This window comes from Helicoverpa armigera, chromosome 12 (genome assembly GCF_030705265.1).
Source record: "Helicoverpa armigera isolate CAAS_96S chromosome 12, ASM3070526v1, whole genome shotgun sequence".
Lineage (NCBI taxonomy): Eukaryota > Metazoa > Arthropoda > Insecta > Lepidoptera > Noctuidae > Helicoverpa > Helicoverpa armigera.
In genome coordinates this window covers 3,402,284-3,425,544 of record NC_087131.1, presented here as the reverse complement: position 1 = coordinate 3,425,544, position 23,261 = coordinate 3,402,284, and the positions used below count along the sequence as shown (strand labels likewise).

General features: G+C 36.2%; 1 protein-coding gene across 16 annotated transcripts in view; it reads left to right on the top strand.

Annotated features, from left to right (window-relative positions):
- Positions 1 to 23,261, top strand: part of LOC110378155 (vinexin) — a 170,424-nt gene that overhangs the window by 58,455 nt on the left and 88,708 nt on the right. For 7 of the 16 annotated variants that reach the window (XM_064037176.1, XM_064037173.1, XM_064037174.1 and 4 more), the window contains one exon: positions 5,114 to 5,197. In XM_064037176.1, coding sequence (XP_063893246.1) covers positions 5,114 to 5,197 — 84 coding nt within the window. Of the gene's footprint in view, positions 1 to 5,113; positions 5,198 to 11,493; positions 16,157 to 23,261 lie in introns of those variants that run through there. The other 9 variants (XM_064037166.1, XM_064037171.1, XM_064037168.1 and 6 more) reach the window with 4 other exon arrangements.

Below are 23,261 nucleotides of genomic sequence, written 5' to 3'. Positions count from 1 at the left end.
CGAACGGTTGACACGACACGGTCCAATGATACCGTACATTTACAACGCTTGCATAACTATTCTATTGAAGATTTTTCCCGCGCAAATAAACTTGACCAGTCTATTACGACCCCTGGAGCACTTAACACATCGATTCCTACGCTAGTTTGGGACAGTTCAACTTATATTGGTCGTTAAAACTTGATGAAAGCTATCGAAAGGACGTTTCGGACGCGCCTTCCCACGCAAAATGTATTGGAGTGATGTAATTGGGACTAGAATGTAATAGTGGGATGTTTACAATTTGTAATAATATACTAATTTTATGGCCTCTGGTAGTGGCTTTGTTAAATGATTTGTAAGTCTGTAGCAGCTTTGCAAAATCATTTAAGTGGGGGTAATTGGACTTTTACAGTTAGTGGGGAATAAAAAGGGCTGTCTCATTGAAGTCTTTGTTGAGTATTTTCTATGGAACTAGAACGTGGGATGTTAAATTCCTGATCCTATTCCCGGTGCCTATGTCCACGAAAAACGTGTGAACTGTAAAAATTAGAAGATGATAACAATTCAACACGATTAAGAAACCTCCACTTCGAAGAAAAATTATGCTTATTTTGATTCACACCATACAGCTCATATAATTTTATCTAAGTTCTTATATTATGGCAACACCTACCCCAAACTCATAAGTTCATAACAAATACCCTCAAGGGAATGTTCAGCGAACCACCACGGGATTAGTGATTGAAGTATTATTTTATTACGTCCCTAAGGGTGGTTTATTAGGGGCCAACGAGGAGCTATGGGGCTGGCCACCATAGCGGATAACAACACCATTTGTTATGGCTTTTACAATATTCATTCATTGAATTATGTTGTTAAGATGTTGGGTATTGTGCTTGTTTATGATTCGGAATTACCCTGAATTTTGCTGAAATAGATTTAGCTTATTGTATATGTATAAAGATGTATTTTTGCTGAATACTTGTGTCCACCATAACAGTCCGTTTATGCCGCGATGCCGCGTTTTCGCGCGGGAAAACCGCTTGGTGTAAAAAAGGCTGTAACAAGAGTCGCAAAAAATCTTCATAATTATCTCAAGTTAAAAGAACGTCAAACCTCTTTTGTTTATATCAATCAAACTGACATAATCGCGGTCGACCACAAACAATTAATAAGCAAGTATACAATGACAAATTATTTCGCGTTTCCGCGTCCCAGTTTTTGGTCGTGAATAGGCCAGCAGTGTATCACAGTGATGGATGGTTGTATCTAAACTTTAGTCTCGCACAATTAGGCTGACAATCCACCACACCTTGCCATCAGACAATATATTGTATGTCAATCACTGCGAACACGCACGGTTGTGCATTCCGTTTGTGGACGAATGATTTTTGGACCATACGACACGACTAAGATGCGATATTATTTTTATTGCGATTAAAAAGAAGGAGGTTCTCAATTCTCCGAAATCTTTAATTTTTATTACATTTGAGATTTAATATTCTACGTTTTGATATTCGGAGTAATTAATACAAATTTTCAAATATTTATTGCACAACGCCATAGATGCATAATAATATTTTATAGTTTTGGTAAATAATCCTGGAGTAAATGTGTGAAATACAGGGACAGTGCAAGGTGATGCAAGACCTATTCCCAGAATTTAAAACCTATATTGGCCATAAGAAAACGCAGCAAACGAAACTTAACATTTTCTAACAAATAAATAATGCTCCAACAAATATTTAATTATCGTGTCGTAACATTTAAATAACAAAGGCCCTTTAGTTAGGCATGCGCGTAGTTCCTATAGTCTTGAATCTGATGCTATCGCTTATGTTAAGTATCGGTTACATTCTGTAAGCTACGTTTATGCGCAACGCGATCTATATCTCTATCGCGCATTGTTCATTGGGCTTTAGCTATATTTGGCTACACATGCTTAGGTACTTGTTCACCTGTGATTTTGTAAAGCTTTTCAGTATCTATACTCAAATCATCATTCATAGCTCGGTTGGTTTTTATTTGTCTCGATTCAATTCCCAAGGATGTTTCCCTCTACAAATTTTAATAATTTTATATAACATTTCTCTAAATTAGCTTCAAACAGTTACTCATCCAATACTTTAATTTCAATGCCCCCTACTTCACAGTTGTTTACATTTCCAATCCCCCCATACTCCTGTCTCCAAAACAAACGTATGACCGTATCATGCACCAAATAGAGTCAATATTCGCTTATAAAACCCACCGTTCCATAGGTGACGTTCAGTGTTTAGTTTAGCGTGTCGCAATCAGAGTACAAAGCTTGTATTTTATTGTGATTTACATACAGAAAGTGTCCATTGTGAGTGCGCGCCCTGTCACAGTTGCCCTCTGGCCTCCGTAGGCCAGCGTGGTCTAGTAGACCGGCCCTCCGATATTGGTCTATTACTACCCGCGCGTCAGTACCCCAAAAACTCTCCATCTCTGTGTCTATATTTTCCCTTTCATCTTTAAAGTGTTGTGATTCAGTAATTTCGCATGTGATTCCATATTGGTGTTCGTCAATAACACATGACTGCAGTTTTGTTATAGGTACGTAAGTTTGTTTGTTTATTATAGCGTTAGGTGTTAATTTGATGCTGTTGAAAGCTTCTGCGGTTTGGGACGTAATGGCCGTGTTGAGTTTCATAAATAATGGAACAGGTTTTGAATGCATCGCATTTATTGGTTAAAGTTTTTGATATGATGAATCAAAATTCACCATACCTGTGTTTATTTACTTATCTCCCAAAAGATCGCCGAATTTAAAAGTCGTATGAAGGTTAAGTTCCAATTCAAAATGTTTACTGAACTAATGCAACTCACTCAAAATTTTCAGACTATGAAAACACTTTTATATCTAAGAATGATCTCACACTCGTGACAGGCTAAAATATAAGTTTTATGTATTTTCCTGAAAACTGATCTTTTTCAATTGGATTTTATTGCAGACGTAACCGGCTAGTTTTAGTTGTTGTGATCTTGAGCGTCCAGTGTTTGACGTAGACTGACGTATATACAGCGTCTGTTTTGACAATGCGTTTTTATGAATAGCTTTAGGCGAAATCAATTATATCATTGTTGGATTTAAATGCCAACATCTGTGTGTTCCCCATATCATTCGGTGATAGTGGTTCGATGATTATCAATGTAACTCGAGCCACTCCTAAGTCATTCTACTTAGGTTTCCTCTCAATCAAGGGCTTGATCCTTCTAGAGAGGTCTAATAACAATTAAAAAATAAAAGCATTAAGAACTTGCTTAGCAACCAATTTATTTTAATTTGTTGGAGTCGTTAATTACACAATTTTGTTAAGATTTGTTTGGAGAGAGAATAAGAGTTTAATCGCTATCGATCCCGCTTTCCCTTTTAATCTTAGCATTGAAGTACTGTTTAGACTTCGTCAAATTATCAAGTTGTTCTAAGGAAATTCCCCATCTTCATAAAGATTAGTTCAAATAGGGTTTACATAAAATGTTTATGTAAGTCCAGAGTGTTGTGGCACTAAGCCCTACCTATTTACTGTCGGCCAAATTTATTGTAGAGCTTTGAAGGAAATCTGTTTTCCTCTATATAAAAAGGTCTGTATTTGAAAGTAAACTTGATAAGATGTTCTGAATATTAAAACATCGATATTAGCTATACATGTAAACTTTAATGTTTATCTTCATAATAGACTACACGTGCGTTTAAAAGATGCGATTTATTTAAAGTATCCCTTTCAATAGGTTGTTGGAACACAGCGGCGTGCCAAATGTACCGATCGCATGCACTTCCTAGTACCAGATTCTAAACAGGGGCGACTGCATCGCATTTAGTTTAAACTTTGTAGTTAGTGGTCAGCTAATCACAACGCACTGCCGGGAAGTGCCGTGGTTTCATTACAACAACACCCCTTATAAATAACAGTGCAGTGTCTAAATTTAGAATTATCGGAATCAAAGCGAAAATTAATCCAGTTGTACTCGATACAGTTGATGTATCAGAAACCGATGCATCAGACGCTGTATCAACATCGGTAAAAAGTTCCACAGCTACTGTTCACTATTCGAATGAAATTTCCTAATCGTATCGATTTACTCGATTCGATGTTATGGTAAGTGGACTACCGTTTCTCGGAACACGTGGGTGGCTATTTACGTTAACGGCTGGACTCTGCAATTCATTATGTGATTCATTTGCATTCATTATAATGTATGTAATTACAGAATTTGTATGAATTTATTTGGTTGTGTGACTAATTTGTTCTGCATCGTTGTTTTCATGGGTGTTTTATTTCGTGTATAAAATAAGTACCCTTTATTTTTGGTTTTATTGCAACGAGGCATTTTGTGGCTTAAAACTGCATTTTCGAATCAACGACAGTTGATTCAATAATTATCTTAGCCAAAAGAGTTCCACCGTTAAACATGGTCCTCTTTAAAATAATATCCCTCTCAAATTCCCTACCAACATTTCTGCAACTCAAATAATTCTCTGAAAATAACCAGAAAATGTATAATAAAATTCTCTCGGAAATCCTTCCTTGAACAAATAGTGCGCGATAATATTGGTACATGTCGGAGGGATGTCAGGCAAATATAAACAAAGTGAGCGCAACCTTCTGCTTCCGAATAATTTATCGTTTCTAAAGACGCGTCCTTATTTGCTTTTGTTTTCCTTCTTCGTCTTATTTTATAGTGTAGTCCTTTGTGACAACGTTTGTGCAAACACTTTGTGCGATTACGGGTTTGCCCACTGATGCTGCTCCTTTTTAAATAAACATGACTAAACTCTTCTGAAGTATTCTTGAGGTATAATTCCGGATATTTTTGGGTCTTAGGTACCTCTTACTTTGTGCTTTTAATGTTATTCCGTCTTAAGGATTCAAGGTTTCGTCGTCATTCTGATGACTACATTATTTTCTTAAGTTCCGCAAAATCTTGAATTGGCATGACATTGCATAAAAAAAATAAAGCACACCAAAGTCAAAACCACAGAATTGTAAAAAGTTTTATTTTTGTTATCAAAGGGAAAACGATACCAATACAAACGCATTCAATCTCGTTAAATCTGAAAGTATTGCTGATAACAATGATTTGTAACGCGATCTTTTTGTTTATACAGCGGAGGCGAAAGCGAACGAGGTGGTCGCGAACCAAGCTCTGAAGTCACCGAGCACGCCGACTGCTCCCACCCCGTCACCGAAACGTGAGTACAAACCTTTTTTCTACTAAATGACCCGTTGTTTTAAACAAAAACCCCTTTGTTGTTACGTAACCTGAAACTTTGGAACAACACACAACCAAAAACATTGAATTATTTGGTTCCGAAACGCAAAAACTGTGACGCTCGCACTTAAAAAACAGCTAAAAGGAACGTAAAAATATTTTGCACCTACGTTTGATAATTTTTTAGGTCCTAGATAAGATATACTGATGTAGGTGGTAAAGATTATTTAAATATTATCTAAAAACGTGCGATTTCAAAGACACAACTTATCATTCAAGCCAGTCTTTGACGCAATTGGTGACCTTACATTAGTAACATACTGCAGCGTGTTATCTGCTATCAATTTTGGAGATCATTCCGCATTACTATTCGGCAAAATATCAACATTAGATGTTTATTTTTCTATCTGTATTGGCGACTTTATAAGCTTGAAATAGACCACTGTCTGTAAGGCTATCTTAGGCAAATTATGAATGTAGTACTAGATTACCCGAGGCAGGAGCTAAGCTTTATCATGATACAACATAAACACAGCGAGGAGTGAGATAACAGGATACATTATGCGCTGGTCAGTGCTATTAGCAAGTAAAATGACACGATTGTCATGCGGCAACCTAACTTACTTGTTGTTGCCCTGTTTGGACTGCATGCATCCCTAAATTCTGAGTATTATTTCGCTTTGTAAACACTTCTTTTGGTTGTTTCGCAAATACTTGACTACCTACTACAACGTATGACTAACTCAAACAACATAAGGTCAAAAAGATCAGTTTTCATTTTACAATTGTTCGTCTGAACAATACAACGCAAAAGACACCCACTGAACGTTAGACTTTCATTATTTAATAAATCAATATATTGTCAAAGAGTTTTGCCAACCAATACCAAACAAATTTTGCACTACCAATAATAATCGAGGGAACATTTGATTGTCCCAATATGGCACCGGCGCGGCGTCTTTGTAGTGCTCTGCAGAATATCAGTAACTTGCGGCCATAACGGATAAACACTGATCTGATAAACACGCAGTTGCATTCTACACTTTGGCAATAGTCTGAAAATAAACTGCAATGAAAGACAAGGTGCATGGCTTCACAATACGCGAGCACAAACACATGTTCATTTCAATACAGAGCGAACATAATTTAACCTTATTACAGTCCGCGCGGCAGTCCGGTTCGCGCATATTCCCCGCTCGTAAATACCGACCTAATTAGAAATTGTTAGTGTGTATCCAAGACGGTCTGAATGTATTTTTGTAGCGTAACAATCGAACAGGTCGGTTCAGTCGACACATTCACCTTATAACCCCTTGACTTGGAGCCAAAAAAGCGGCGCCGGAGTTAGCGGCCGCGGACTTTTGGCACACTAGCACGGATCTATGCGGCGATTATGTCATGCACCGTGATCGCAAATGTTTGTTATTTTGTTCGCACAAATATCGGAATGGCGTTTTATTGTGGAGAAAGCAGAGGACGGTCGGTTATATTTCTGGAGCTTGGAAGGTCGTTGCATCGTTTGTAGCCAATGCAGTTCGCATATTTGTCTCACCCACGGCGTCTATTGCTGAATTCTAGATATTATCGTCCGGTTCATATTTCCATGCATATGTATCGATATCCAGAAGGTGTGCTTTAAGATCGATGTTTGTTTCGTTTATTTTGTTATTTATAGAAAGAGCATCCATCAATGTATTATTATATTCGGATATGATTGATTGAATGTGAGTTGCTAAACTTGAACACGTCAGCTGATCTAGATTGTAAGCTCTGGAAATACCCGAGTATTTTGAATGAGAGTGAAATCCCGATTTAAACACGTTTAATATAAGAGAACGTCTTGACCTATTTGCACGGATGTGTTTTTCTTTATGACTTCGTTTTCGTGTTACAAATGCTGCAGAATAGACGAGATTTTTAGAATTTTGCTAGAATCATTATTCATGCTGTAACAACTTTGAAATCTCTTTGTGAGAATGTTTCGACTTGGGTATTTAATCTTTTTCATGAGAAAATCGGATGCGATCATAGTAATACCAGTGTACAAGTTTCAAATGATCACACCCTTTTACTGGACTGCCAAGTTCTTTGGCACTTCTGAATTGAGTTTTTGAATAAAAACGATTCTTCCTTCCTGGCTGATTTTCAAAAATTTTCGATGGAAAAACCCAGTAGTGTTATACCACTCAAAAAAACTCAGAATTTTTATTACAATTGACGCTCTATTTCAGTGATGACACATAGCGTAAATTCTTTCACGTAAGATTTTTCTTTTTAGCTAAGAACCAGTTATGTCATCGCCACGTGTATTTTGTACCAGATATTTAGTGGGTATAATAACTATATTTTATTTAGAACTATTATAGGGTGTTACCTCATAGCTGGCGTTAGGCGATTCGACATCGACAGATACGCCTCAGTGGCACTTGGGTGCTATTTTGGGATTATTACCTAGGTAAACTCGGCCATGTACATTGTACAATTTATAGTATACTAATGAATTGGGTAGCCAATATTCTGAAGAAACCTTGCTTGATTCTATCAGTATAATCTCGAAAGACTCTTAACTTTTTATATAGCTAAAAAGTTTGCTCATTTGCTAGAATACTTTCGCTAATCTCAGGAACTACTGGTCCGATTTGAAAAAATATTTCAATGTTAGAAGCTCATTTACCGAGGAAGGCTATTGGCTACTATTTATTCGCGTGCATGGAGTAGTAGCAGTCGAAAACTAGTGGGTTTTATGTTATGTTTACACAGAAGAATATTGAAAAATAGTTTTTCTTAACACAGAGTAGAATGATGATTGATTTTGGCATGAAGTGCCTATTCACTACGTAAGAACTGATAATGTATTCCGAGACCTAGCAGTTACTCATAATTTAGCTCATTAGACATGAAACGCTAGAAAACAATTCAACTACGCAGAAATTGCAAAGATGCTCTACTTAGTACAGGATCATTATTATTCATCATACGTAGACACTCTTTTGTTAATATTAGTACCTAATTCATGTTTCATACATCTAGAGAAATAAATGCTATAATTAATTCTAGTATTCTGCCAAACAAAGAACACACAGTATGAGTTTGTAATGTAGTTTTGCGAATGCTAAAATGATTTGTCTCAATTAGGTACTTATGATCTTCTACGACTTTGTGTGTGACAAAAGATACGTTTGCAATGCAAAAAAATTGCAAGAAATTATGCTCTATATTTTATATCAACAAATCATAAGGCTCCACAGTAAAAGCACCATAAAAGGAGGAATTTACACTCAAGAACAAGACATAATGCTCTAGGATTAAACATAACAAGGATTCCGAGTATTTCATTAGTCAAGGCATTAAGCTTGCATCGAAGGTATTAAATCGATTTTAATTTTCTCTCTGCGTTTTAAAGGTGAATACGTACTGAATTTTACATAATCTGCATAAATAGTCTGTAATTGCTTCTGTAGAATTATCATAATACATTTAAAAGGCTGCCAAAGTCGATATATCTGTTAGTTTTCTGTTTGGAAGCGCACATCTCCTAAACTACTGAATATAAAACAAATAAAGATTCTTATTCTTAATAGGTTTCGTTAAAGTTCGGTAAACGTGTTTCTAGCTTGTCATTACACTAATTAATTAAATCAAGGATAATTATAATTTCTTACGAATCCATATTAAAATAGTTTTTTTCGTACGACAAGAGTTCTTATTCATTGAAATAACATTTGATCATTGAGCTAAACTGTTTGTATGCGAGTTACATTTAAGAACATAATAAGTATCTTACAAAGCAAATACTAGGTACGTCACATATCAACGTTGCTTTGCTATTTACCTAGCTCTTATGTACATAAGTCTATTTACACATGCACTTGTATACGTCTTTTATTGTCATATACCTTTGCAAAGCATTCTATTATTTCTTTACGTGCTTCTTTGAAATCGGTACTAGCTACATAGTTCTGAAACAACCTTGTATGTATAGAATGTTGACTTCTTGTTTTACATTGAAAAGTATCCTATTTTTTATTTAAGTTAAGGAACAAAGGAAGATAGGTTAGGTGAGTAGGTACCTATGTAACTACTGCAGTTGTGGTCTAAAATAAAAACAATGCAAATGATACAACAAAGTCAACAATTATAACTACATTATGCAAATAAAAAATATTGATGACTCCTTGTAATAAGAATAATGATTCATCATACATAATACAATCCTCAAAAATTTCAATAATCATCTGTGGTAAATATACCTACGTAAAGCTATGTAAGTGTAAATAATTAGTAATGATTGAGCGTAAGCAGAACAACATAGCGAAGGTTCATCGCAAACGGATTAATGTTTTAGGAACACATGAAAAACAAATATACAAACTTTTATTTTTAGAAGTATCTCAGTAGCAGTCGCTTCTTACACCACTGGTACTCAGCTGCATCATGTTAGACTGGAAGCCGACCCCAACATAATTGGGCAAAGGTTAGGCAGATGATGAAGTACCTATGTTTTATGTATGTAAGTACATGTATCTAGTACATACTAATTGAACGTAACAGCGTTGCGCCAGTGGAAGTGGTCAATCAGTCCATGTGACCTGCAAGTCTAGATTCTACATACTCTAGCAGGCTAGTTGGGCCCACCTAACCTATTGCCTAATGCGTCATATCCCGTCTTGACTCGTTATTTAGTTACGTGGGCACACTGATTTTTATGGTCACCAGTTTCACTTTTATTTAACAGGATATTTTCTTATGTAAATGGATAAAAAGTGGCTCATATCCTGTTCGAAGTATTGGTAAATCTACGTTGTAAGTTTCATCGGGATATGTTCAGTGGTTTGCCCAAAAAGACATGAGAGCAAGACTCAATGTTTTTGTGGCACTTAAAAATTTTCAATGACTGACATTGCCGTTGTTTTTATTAGTGTAGGAGGTATATTAAGGTGCAATCTTGTCCAGTAAACTTGATACTTCCCAGCACAAGTTTGCCAACATGGACCACGTTCATAACTTTGATTGTGTCCGTTGAAGTTGCAAAATTTGGAACTGCTATCAGTTATGTTGGTTAAGTTATGTGCTAGGAAATTCTAGGAGGTTATATACTCCTGTGGTTTCTTAGAGAAGACTGGAAAATTATTTAGTGATAGGTTCCTGAGAAGCTACATAAAATAAAGTTTTTACAAACGAAGAATGAGCTGAAAGTAATGTCTTCGATAACGTCTCTCATATAGATATACCTCATAATGTTTGGTACTATTAATCTATTACTATAGATTTGATACTTTTAATATTTTGATAGAAACATGTATATCAGGGAATCTTTTGCCCTACATAATCGGAATAAATATAATCTAAAATGTTTTAGCACCAATTAGCTCTCTGCCTGGATTCGCTCGAAAGCGTTTGTCATCTATTTTTTTCTTCCTCGATCAGTTTTTAACTCAAGTATTGTTCCGTAAACAGACGTTGCAACCCATTGGTTTTGATCAATGTCATTGCAACTGTAGATTTGAAGACTTATTGTTAAACCATTAGACTTCTAGTAGAGATGTCTGAAATGAATTTAAATGTGTTTTTACATATTTTTGCACTGAATTGATAAGATTATTTACTGAGTGTTATCTTTAACGATAACAGCATTTTTTGTGAGTATTGACCGGAATATTTCTTTATTAGTCCATAAGTAGCATATTTTATTATAATTGCTTGATTCACGAATTCATGGGATATATTTCTACCACGTGAAATCAGTATAAAATCTTTGTTGCTACATTTCATTATTATCAAGTCAAGGTAAATTAGATAATGTTGGTACAACCGATAACCTTTGATATCCATTGATATTTATCGATTACAGCGTGCTTCATTTTGTTAGGTTTCCATTACAAAACACGAATCGTCACAAGCGTAAAAGGTCGTGATTTCCTCTTTAACGTAGCTTTTTCACATTTTTTCTTTTATAACCACGTTTATAGGTAAATCATTATAGTAGATTTTATTAAACTACACACTACAGACCACATTTTCATACTTTTTACTTCTAGGAGAAAAATTCACCTGATTAAATATTATTTTCAATATATATACCACTTTATAACACAACGCTAACCAAATGAAAAACACTTACCTAAGAGTTTCATTGTTTAGTGAATTAAACTTAGAATTTTATTTGCGTCCTATCCAAATCCTAATACGTAATAGTTGCCATTGTGTTTTCGAGTTCCTTCCCCGTTATTCCTCCCTAAAATGGTGAAGATGCGTGTATGCAATATTAATTAGCAATATACGATTTGAAGTGCGCTCGATGATAATACGGTCGGACAGTATTGGCGGCGGGCGGCGGCGAGCCGGCTCCCTTCGTTGTGTAGCGTCGCGCGCGCACCACAGGCGTACACGTCTCCGCGTAAAAATAAAGTCCACGGCCCGCGCTCTCGCACTTCAACCCATTTATAATTATCAGTAAATCGCCGCGCGAGTGCATGACTGCCGCGGCCGGCGACCGCTCGCCTAAAAGAAAATCACATTCGGTAACCTCGAACCCGAATCTCTCGTCCCTGTACACCGGGCCCTTGTTTCACAAACGAACGACGCGAAAGCCCTAAAATACGCTTAGACGAACCTCGACGAATCGTCACTCCTACGCAATAGATACCGGTGTCGCGAGACGCGTGGAGCCGTCTGTGAATGGACCGTGTGTGTTGTGTGATATGATTATGTTGTGTTAGTGATAACAGTGTAGCGATTTTTCCAACATGCCTGAAAGGCCGAAGCGACGTAAAAATAATAAAAACAAACGTAAAAATAAGAACAATAAACCTGAGGCGAACAAAAATAATAGTGACTTAAACAAAGTAGACAGTGAATCGTGTACTAGTCTAAATGATAATGAAGCGGACTTTGCGGAAGGTGAAGTGACTGAATCAAAGGAAATAAAGGATGAAATTTTGCAAACTCCGATTGGAAATGATAACACGGCAGGTAGTACTTCTAGTGACGTAGTTAACTTGAACGGTGATTTAAATAATAACAGTAATGAAACTATAAACGACGTGGCGAGCACGCCAACTGAAAAATGCCAAGATCTCGATACCACTGATTCTATTGCTTACGTTGTGGAACCTCCTGAAAAAACTGAAAAAAAGTCTCATAAAAGCAAAGCTAAATTGAACAGCAAAGTAAAAAGTAAAAGTTTAGATGATGATGACGCTACCAAAATTATTGATGTTACTGAAGATGATACGGTAGAACCAGGGAATGAAAACGCATTGGCTTTAATAGAAAATCAAAATGTTGTAGTTACGCATGTGGAATCGGACGTAGAGTGGGAGAGTGCTGCTGAACTGAATGAAACTGACATACCACAAACTCAAGAAGTGGCTACTGGAACTTTATCAGTTACAACAATCCCACTCAGTGTAGCTCAGTGTGACCAAACAAAGTCATTAACACCTGACGAAGAAAAATCTCTTAGATCTTATTTGAATACTCTTAATTTAGCAACACAACCGGAAGGCTTAAACTCTATTGAAATAAAAACGGAAATAGAGGAAATAATCAACCAAGAAATTAAGCAACGGTTACGCAAAAAAGGATTGGCAGATGATTTCTTCACGCACCGACTTGGTCCTCCCAGAATGTTAGATGTCATCGATGAGGAAGGCAGTAGTGAATCCTCTATGACGTCACGTCGTCAGTCATACCTCAGTGATAAGAGAAGTGACATCGAAGACTTAGATGATGACGTTTTTGAAGATAAAAACAAACCAACGTTGCAGAAGAAAATGATGTCTAGTGCGATCCATAAGAAAACCTTTGGGCAATTGGTACCCCAAGAATGTCTTTTGGTAGGAGCTAAACTCAAACAGCCTGAAGTTACTGAAGCCAGGGGTGATTGGACTATGAAAACTGTGGAAAAAATGACTGGTGCCGAAGTAGTTTATCTAACAGATACATCGAGTAGCACCAGCTCACTTCACGAAATTGGAGAAGAAGATGATGGGGTTGATACTGATGTATCAGTGCGTATGATAACACCAACTATTGAAGTTACTGACACCGAAAACTTCCTCAAAAAATCATTTATTTCTAGTAAAGAAGACATTAAACAAAATGTTCAGGTGCAAAGTGAGCAAAATACCAGTAGTCAAAATAATGATACTAAACAAGCTCCTGTTACAAACTCAGAGAAAGTAGATAGTAAAATTGGAAATACTGAACGTATCATTAAAGTTGAAATAGAAAATGATAAACTTAAAAATATTTCCAACTCTGGTAACAGAACAAAGGGTGTTGAGCGCATTATAGAAATTATTTCCGATACGGAAACTAAAGAAAGTTCCCAAAAAATAGTCTTTAATAAGACTAACGGTAATAATGAACGAATCGTTAAAGTTGTACGTGATCAAGATGTGCAGAAGAATCCAGTTTCCAATAACCAATGTAAAGAGAAAATAAATGAGCGTATTGTAAATATTGAAGTCGATAAATCAGGTGTAAATAAGAGTAATATGGAAAATGTTTCAAGTCAAGATTCGCATGAAATAGTTATTTTGTCAACTGATAATATTAAAACCAATTTATATGTCAAAGATATTGATGAAAATGTTAACAAAAATGACGTCAAAGCCGAAACAAAACAGAATAAATACGATTTAGAATCAAAACTAATTAAATGCGAATTTAACGATGCAATAAATAATTTGATAAAGGAAGTTACATCTGAATCCGAAGACAATAATGAAAATTTGAAGGAAAATTTTACACGCCAAGACTCTTCAAGCAGTGTGGATTCCTCTCAGTGCACCGCAAAATATAACCCTAATTATTCATCCCTCAATGACATATCTAGCATGACGCATGAGGACACTAATGTGAATAATAAGATAAATCCAGTACAATTATCTACATCTACAAGCCATGTCAAAGATGTATTTGAATGTGTTACAGGAGCCACGACTCAAAGTAAGACGATCAATGATGATGACACAAATGAACCACTAAAACTGAGAGATTTGTGTGTCAGGAATATAGCAACACTGCCATATGGCAAGAAAATACTTGAAGAATTAGCTTCTGTATCTGAACGTTTGCAAAATATTGCACTTTTCGGCACAAATGTCAAGACAATTGATAAAAAGCAAGAAAACGCAGAAAATATGCCACATTATAGGTTACCAGATGTGTCATCTATTGAAACGATAACTATACCCCATAAACCAAAAGATCCCGTACCACCACCAGTAAAGCCACGCAGATCATCTTTAATAAGAAAAACATCACAAGAGGACGAGCACTGGACTGGTATACCAACTAAAACGGAGCCGGTATATGTTTGTCTATCTCCCTCTCAGAAAATGTTGATGGAGAAAACAAATACGGTGATAACCAAAGACGATGCTAGCCACCTTGTAGATATGCATAGAAAATATGTGGATCGAAGGGGTTACAATGAGCAGTTTAAAAATGATAAAGAACGAGAACAAAATGAAATCGATACAACTCCAATCATACCTTTCAAATCGCAAACTGGGAGTCGCTTACTCGCTTTGATTCGTGACCCTAGTCTTACTAATAACATAAATTCACTAAACCAACGAATGAATAGCAGTTCAGAAGAGATGCACAAAAGGCAAACAACGACAACCTTTTCTAAAAGTAACCATGACCGAGTCTCCAGTCGTGAGTTTTCGTTTAAACCAATTCCACCACCAAGACCTAAGAAATATTCATCTTCATTTTACGAGAGTGACGAAAGTTCGGACTTCACCGATAGTTCTATGCGTTCTATTAAGAGTGAACGCAAATTCTTCCACTACTCTACTGGCAACCTAAATAAAGAAATAGAGAGCGACATATCCTCAATTCAAAATATGCATCGTTACTTCACCGACACTAGAGATGAAATGAATGACTATAAATGCCCTCGAAGACCTTCACTTCCTAAAGATTTGTGTGAACAACAAATGGAGTACATTCGTAAAAAAGAGAAAGAAGTTGAAGCTGAAATCCAACGACTTGAAGCTTTAAAACAAAGTGTGCCTCAAGCACAAAGACAGGGACCCAGAGCACCCTTGATATCGGAAAAGGAAGTCATTACCGAAAGGTTGAGAGATTCAAATAATTTCAGCGTATCACGTAAAAAAGATGTAGTTATGACTTCACAAGAATCCGACAACAGGAAAGGAAAATTGTCCTCTGCATTTAGCAGCAGTCAGGAAGAGTTACTACGAGAGAAAATGTATTCCGAATACGTATCTCAAATGGCAGAACGTGAAGAAAGGAAACAACACCGAGTAATCAAAATAACAAACACTCCAGCCTCCACCAGTCATAATATTACCATTTCCAAAAGTATGCCGATGCTTGACAGTCTCGATTCCAAAGTCAACAATAGAATCGAGAAGGAATTCATATCTAAAGCTAGGGAACGGTGGGACAAGTTAGGTATTAAAGATCCAGAAACTGAAGACGAACGAGATTCTGGTAACAATGTGTACAAAGAACCTAAAGTGATAGAACATAAAATTAAAGTGATTGAAGGTGGTGAGGAGAAGGACGTTAAAAAGTTGCCGAATCATTTGCAAGAGTTTGTTCAGTTCACGGCTAAGGACAGTGAGCAAGGCAGAAGCAGCTCCGGTGAGTCCAACACTGGACCCGCATCCCCGCATCTTGTGATTATTTGTGCAGTGATTATAATTGTGATAGCAGTTGGCAAATACTTTTTGCGTTTGTTGCGAAACAAATGACGACTAACATAACATTGTACATTGTGACTGATGCCCTAAATAATTCGAATGCTTAGTGTGTAGTATTGTTGTGTGTAGCATTGCATGATATGTTCAACCGAAATAATGTAACAAATTATTTATTTTTAGTCTTATCATTAATCTAGTTATTGGACACTTCAGCGTCATTTATATTACATCAACAAATAAATAATGAGCAGGTGAGTTATTTACATAATTTATTACTATACTGTACACGTCAGACGTAATGGCCTACACTTTTTAGGCTCAATATCATTATGGTACGTTTCATTTGCTAAATGGAAATGTTCGGAATGAGTCAGAACATTTGTAAACGCATGCGTATGCGTATTGTGTTATAAATGTATCCAATGAATTTAAACTTCTTATTTATCAAATCTGTGTCAGATATTTTATTCTTTATTGTGACTTAATATTTCTTGAAACATTTATTTATTAGCACAAACATATTAAAGTTCAGGGTGACCTATATTTTAATATTCATTAACTGCTGCACAAACATCAAATATATGTAGGTACATTCAATAATTACCAAACCAAATCAAATTTAATGAGTGCATGAATGAATGTTCATTTTGGATCTTTTTCAAATTACTCCAGTATTTTCGTTTTATGATTCTAATAATGCTTTGGTCAGACTCGCGTGGTGTACTGGTCTGATACAAATAGATGTTTGGTAGGCATTATTCCTGAACTAGCTTCCGCACGGTTTTAACCCCGTCCGATGTATACTTTTCGCACGTGGATAAAATATACCCTATATGTTATTCTGATACTATAAGCTATGTTACTGCCAAGATTTATCGAAATCCATCCAGCAGTTTCGTCTTGATAGGGTCACAAAATACCCATGCGTACATTAATACGTCCTTACAATTTTTCCCATTTATGTTATACCTATACACGTTACATACGATACTATATACTCATGACAATGTTCGTAGCTTGCATTGTGTAGTCATAAAGGCTTCGTTTGATAATACAATTTCACGGCGTTAGACAAAAGCTGTTCAGGTGACAGACAGCTGTTTCTAGCTCGCACTGCGGTCAACAGATAACTCTTATCACCAGTGCACACAATCAGAAATGTGATAATTAGATTGAAACTTTATAATTATATCGGTCGAGCATAAATAATTGGTTGATAAACATGTTTGTTGCAATGGTTGGCGTAATTTTTAATGTATTTATTTACTTAGTTACTAAATAATATTTTAAAGAATAGAAGCAAACTAGAAAATAGGTTGTATGATTCACAAAATTGTGAATCAGTTTTTTTACTTCTATATTTATTTTCTAGTAATATATTGCAAGTTTGTAGAGCAGCAATTTTAAAGCAAATAATAAAATCCGTACATAAGTGTGGCGTACAAATTTCGCTATATCAGACAAGAATAATTTGCGTGCCGAGTGAGGCAAGAGCGTCGTCCGTGAAAATATTTGGATCGTCTAAATCTGTGCTAAATGGCCTTTGGTGACTCAAGCATTCGCGTACCTTGTTTTCGTACTGCCTGCAAATATGAATAGTCCATTAAAATCAAAGAATAAACAAGAAGCGTTACATAAAAACTTTGTTACGACATTACTCATTACATTATTATCAGTTGAAAGTTTCAGAAATATCTCCGAGATTTACGAGTGTCGTACGTATACTTGTTCGACGTTCGTCTATTGATTTTCATTATGTTCACGTGTACGTATTAAGTCTCTCAGACTACATTTCCACAAGTATATTAAAACCGCTGAACTTATCTGTTTAATTGAATCCCTTAGCCGTATCGTATAATACTGTTTCAGTACTTTATAGCTTCAATTTATTCTACAATGCACTGCAATTACGGCTAACAATTATTTTCTTCTTCTACAAACAATTACGTTTTCTTTGTTGAGGAAATGCTACGATTGCTTTGTTTCTACCTATAATTTGCTTAGCAATTGTATCTGAGTTTTGAATAAATAGGTATGTTAAATAAATGATTAATGTCAACGTTGATGTGACTGAGGGTTCGGTAATAATCTCTATCTAAATTATCAATCACCGTCAATTAAATTGTCCAATCACGACCGCCCGCCGGCCGAGGGCAATAACGATGGCATTTCAATTAACATCACAACCTTCCTATATTTATCCAATAATGTAATCAACTCATCTTTGTCCTTTTACCGAATAATAAATCGAGTAAAGTCTGCTATTTGGCAATCGATACGATTCATTTCGATAATCGATTGGCTACGAATTTGAACTTGAGTCATGCAGAATTTTCATCTTTTAAGCCGGGCTTAAAATAGCTTTTGTTACAATATAGTCGTTAATTGTTTTGCGTTTGCCTGTGAAATAAAACTTCAGTCGCTATGGATTCGACACGGTAGTTCAGTGAATGTATAGCAAAGACGTGGGGGACAGAAATACACGACGATATTTTTTGCTGTAGTGAAGCTGCAGGGAAAATTTACACGTGAACGAATCGCATATAATTTTGCATCCGTTTACGTCAACTACATCACGTTTTATTTATATTGCGAAGCGTCTGTCTGTTTATTTTTTAGCGTTCACTTATCATCCTATATTTTGGTATTTCGGAAAATGGTTTTCGAAAAATCTAGACTTGGTTTTGGCTAGAAATAGTTGAACATCTGGAAAATGTAGGGACTTTAGCTAACGACATTCCAATCGGTTTAATGTGCCATTTTGTCGTGCATGCCGAAGCTCGATCTAGTTTTCCCATAGCGAGCTTGTTTGAGACCCGACTACTATGCTGTCATGCCAAAAATTTAACATTAACTAATAATTATAAGTAGGTAAGTGTAATAGTCTAGATACCTATTACCTCAAGTTGTTCAAATCACTTCTTATACTTGACACCTCGACACTGATGATGAAACATGATGCACAAACAACTTAACACTTAGTGATGTAATGAACTGCAGTATCTAAATATAATCATGACTGTATCAATGCTATAGGTTATAAACTCTACAAAATACTATTAAAATAAAATCTGTTTGTTTGGCACGTAACATCAGTTTACGACTTTTACATTGGTTTACATTTTCACTTTCCAATGTTTCTGAAAATATCTGAAACTGACATAGGGAGGTACGCCTGTTTTCATCAATGACGCTTGAAACAGTATTTCTTACGTAATCACTCACAATAATAAGATAGGTTAGCTTATTCACCATCCTACAATGTACTATTGCTCATACTTACTAAAATACTGTCTTGTACGCAAATTATATTATTCAATCAATGAGTTCTTACGCCCACGTCCAAACTTATACAAGCGTTTTTTTGTAATTTCAATTTTGATAAAAAGCAAACCACAATGGACAAAGTCTTCAGAGAAATGGAAACCTATTTTCATGCTACATGTCATCTAAACTGGTTCAGCCGTTTCACTGGAAAGCGTTCATTCAGCATTCATTTCTAATGTTATAATGTATTAGTTATATTTATTTGTAAAAAAAATACATGTTTTTACATCTTTCGTATCTACATAGCGTCATTGTTACCTTACTACACCTACTTGAATAAAAATAATATTCTACCCAATGTTTTTGGCTCTTGACATTTGAACGATTGGTAAAATTAATATATTACAAACAATACGCCAATATACTTACCTAGATACCTACCTACGCTTCAGATTGTAAAAACACTGTACCTCAATTTATTTGAATATTGTTTTTGTATGATGAGGACTTTACTTACTAGAATAGATATAATTCACTCATAACGTGAATTTAATTATATGAGTAGCTAGCTTTGAAATGAAAGATACGAATATTTATTATTTCCCACATTCTTGCTTACGGAAATAACTTCATGCACCAGTAAAAGTAAAATCCAAAAAATTCAATCCACATTGGGCCATCATGCCACATTGGATCCAATTGATTGGCTACCTCTTGATACCTACGATCCTAGTAACCCCCTAAAACTCATTTTGAGTGGCTACCAAATCCATAACCCGTGTTCTATAATAACCTTCTACTACATATTCGGTGGCTACCTTAACCAGGCAGGTTTTCCAACCGGCTAATCACGAACCAGGAGATAATGTTACGTGTCACGGGCTCAACCACGGAGTAAAGAAATATGAGCGGACATGCCAGAGAGTAGGTCGGGTGAATTCTTCTAGGTCAAATACGAACGGTGAGCATGACAAAAACGATCAGTTACGAGTGAACTAAGAGACCTTCGGGTTCTTTAAGACATCTGTTAATGATTTTTGGTATTGCAAACAATGGTCTTGTCCAAAGAAGGTGTATAAGGGCGAAGGCAGTACCTAACGTTCCTCGTCCCTCGCTAACCCGCATTTTGGTAGGTACGCTACTTTCTTAGGAGTTTTCGGCACCTTTTTTTAACGATGGCAAAAGTCATCAAATGACCCCTCCCGCTGTGGGTCAGCAGAGTCTCACACTTTTACTGACAAAAAATCGTGTTCCGTCTTAGGTCTTTTATGCACCAGGGCCGCGGTAACTCTTTCGAACAATCCCGCAGCCCCGGCAGACCTTGGTCGTGTTGGGACCGTTATGGCACCTCCGCTAGTGATTTTGTATTTTGTTCTCCATGGGCCCAACAAAGAGGAGTGCGTCAAAGCGCTGCGGGCGCGCCGGAAGCGATTTGACTGCGGATGTGACGTCAGGGGGGCTTGTTGTATGTACCTACTCACGCATGTGATACAGGCCGGTGTAAAAGGGGTTTTTGTTAAAAGGGCTGTAGAAAAAATATGAAAAAGTAGCTTCGACCGGCTGTTTCACCCGTGGCCAGTGGAAATTACTCCACGTATCCAGATAAAAGTAAACTGGTACTAATTAAGTAGGTATTTGTTATGTTTATTTTTACGTAAGTATTTGTTACTCGAATATTTTTTAATTCGGTCTAGTAGTCAAATACAGAAATAATCTCGTTCAAAGAAACAAGCAAATAGATCTTTATGATATTAATAAGGGTACCTACATAAAGATAGGAAAAAGGTAAAAAATATTGGTACTTATACATATGAACTTTCCCGTTTCTATTATCCTCATCTAACTAATAATAGCGCGAGTAATTTTACCTGAAGTCTTACCCAAAAATAAACAGTTTGTACGTAAATATTTATACTAACATACATGCTTATGAATGGATTCAACTTTTTCCTCCATACACTTTTTTAAGTTGGTGAAAAAATCGGGTATTGGAAAGTAATATGACTCACGTTATTTTTTTAACGACGTCAAAAATCATCAAATGATTCCTCCCGCTGTGGGTTAGCAGCGGTGAGGGAGTGTCAGACTCTTACTGACTAAAAACCGTCATGTTCCGTCATTGGCCTTTTATGTACCAGGGCCGCGGTATCTCTTTCGAACAACCCGCAGCCCTAATATGAAACATACTGTATAATGTTTTGTGTAAGTAATTTTTATTGACATTGACTCTTTGATTCGTTTGCATACAGATGTCACGGGTCATATTTTGTTGGTAATTATGTTATGTATCATTTTGAATTTTTATTGATCAATTTATTGAAGGCGTTGTGTTATTCATCGCGTGTTTTAATGCAGATGGAGATTAAAAACTGCTTAGTTGTTCAATGATGTTAAAATACTCTACGACGTATGATGGAAGATTCTGGGTTCAGTTTTTGGGAAAAGTATGAGTTATTGAGAATTTGTAAAGAAAATAAATTGTTTTTTTGTAAAGAAAATCATTTTATTGATTAAATATGAAATCTTGGCAGCGAAATTCTCTAGAAAAAAAATTACAGCTACTCAAAAACTAATATCTCTCATAGAAACATTTGGCACACGGGGTCTCCTCCACCTACCTTTTCTGCTAAAGTCTTTGCACTGAAATATTTTTTTCACACACTGTTATGTCATGTTCAAAAGGTACGTTAATTATAGACATCCTTTCCATGACTTCCCAAAATTTTCATTTTCTACTTTCTTTAGATCAGCGCCATCTGTGTCTTAGCGGTGGAACTAAAGAAAATAGTTTTCATGTATCACCGCGAGATGTCTTGCCAATGTAGATTTTATTATTGGAAATAGATAACATCGAATGGAATTTTAATGAAAATGATTGTAAATGAGTTCATTAAAATAAGGTCAAGTTATTTTTTACTATTAGGTTTTGTTTGTGATAATGACATTATTGTGTCAGTTATCTTAAAATGTGAGTCTTTAGGTAAAAAGTTTTTTTTCAATTCAAGGACATTGATAAGATAAAAAATATCACTATCATTTACATAAATTCTTACATCTTCATGACTTTATTTGCAATAGGGGGTCAGTAGTTGTAGTATTATAGCATTGACATTGATCACTCAGTAATCTTAACCTATCTGTTGAACGCTCTAATCTCATGAACAGTTCAAAATCAGTTTCAAAATCCAATTTGTTAAATTATTAAAGTGTTATGTAGCCTATTTTACAACAAGATAATATTGGCTACTTTTATCAGACTGCTCTTAGGAGTTCCTATGATGCTTATCATCATCTTCAGCGCCTTTTTGTCGCATTGCTGGGTATAGGCCTCCTCTGACATAGAGAAGGATGATGGTACCTTAAGGGATCTACACACCAAAGCCGCTGACCCGGCGGCACAGCCCGGCGGCATGACTGCCGCGGCATGTGGTGTTCTAGTAATTGTCAAATACTCTATGAAAGCCGGCGGCATGATTGTACAAAATACGGCCGGCGGGTTGGGCCGCCGGGCGGTGCCGCCGGCATCAGCGGCTTTGGTGTGTAGACACCAGTGGCGAGGCGTCCTAATAAGCCGATTCCCATCGGCTTCCCTTTCGAATTTCAGGAAAGAAGCATAGGTATAAGTTATAATATATTTATAGGTATAATTAATATAATCATTTAAACCACACAATTTAAATATGTAGGTATAACAAAACGCCTACCACCGTAAAAAAAATTGTCTATAAATTACTTGAAACATTTTGCTCCTACTAAACAAGCCGCGGCTTCCTCCTCCATACAAAACTACGCTTGCGTGACGTCATCCACGCCGCGCCGCGCGATGTTCGCAAAATAAGGGCGAGCGGTAAGCCGGCTCACGGAGCGGGTTCCACCAATCAAAAGTCGCGAGTGAACGAGAAAGAACGCGTCAAGAGTAGAGTAGCTATATCTGTCTACGCGCGAGTGATAGCGCTTAGAGCTCTCAAATATGTAAACAAACAAATCAGACAAATTCACTCTCATTGTTCTTATTTTGTTTTAGATAATACCATTAACAATTTTTTCTTTGTATTACTTAATTGAATTTATTGGTGTGTGTATCATTTA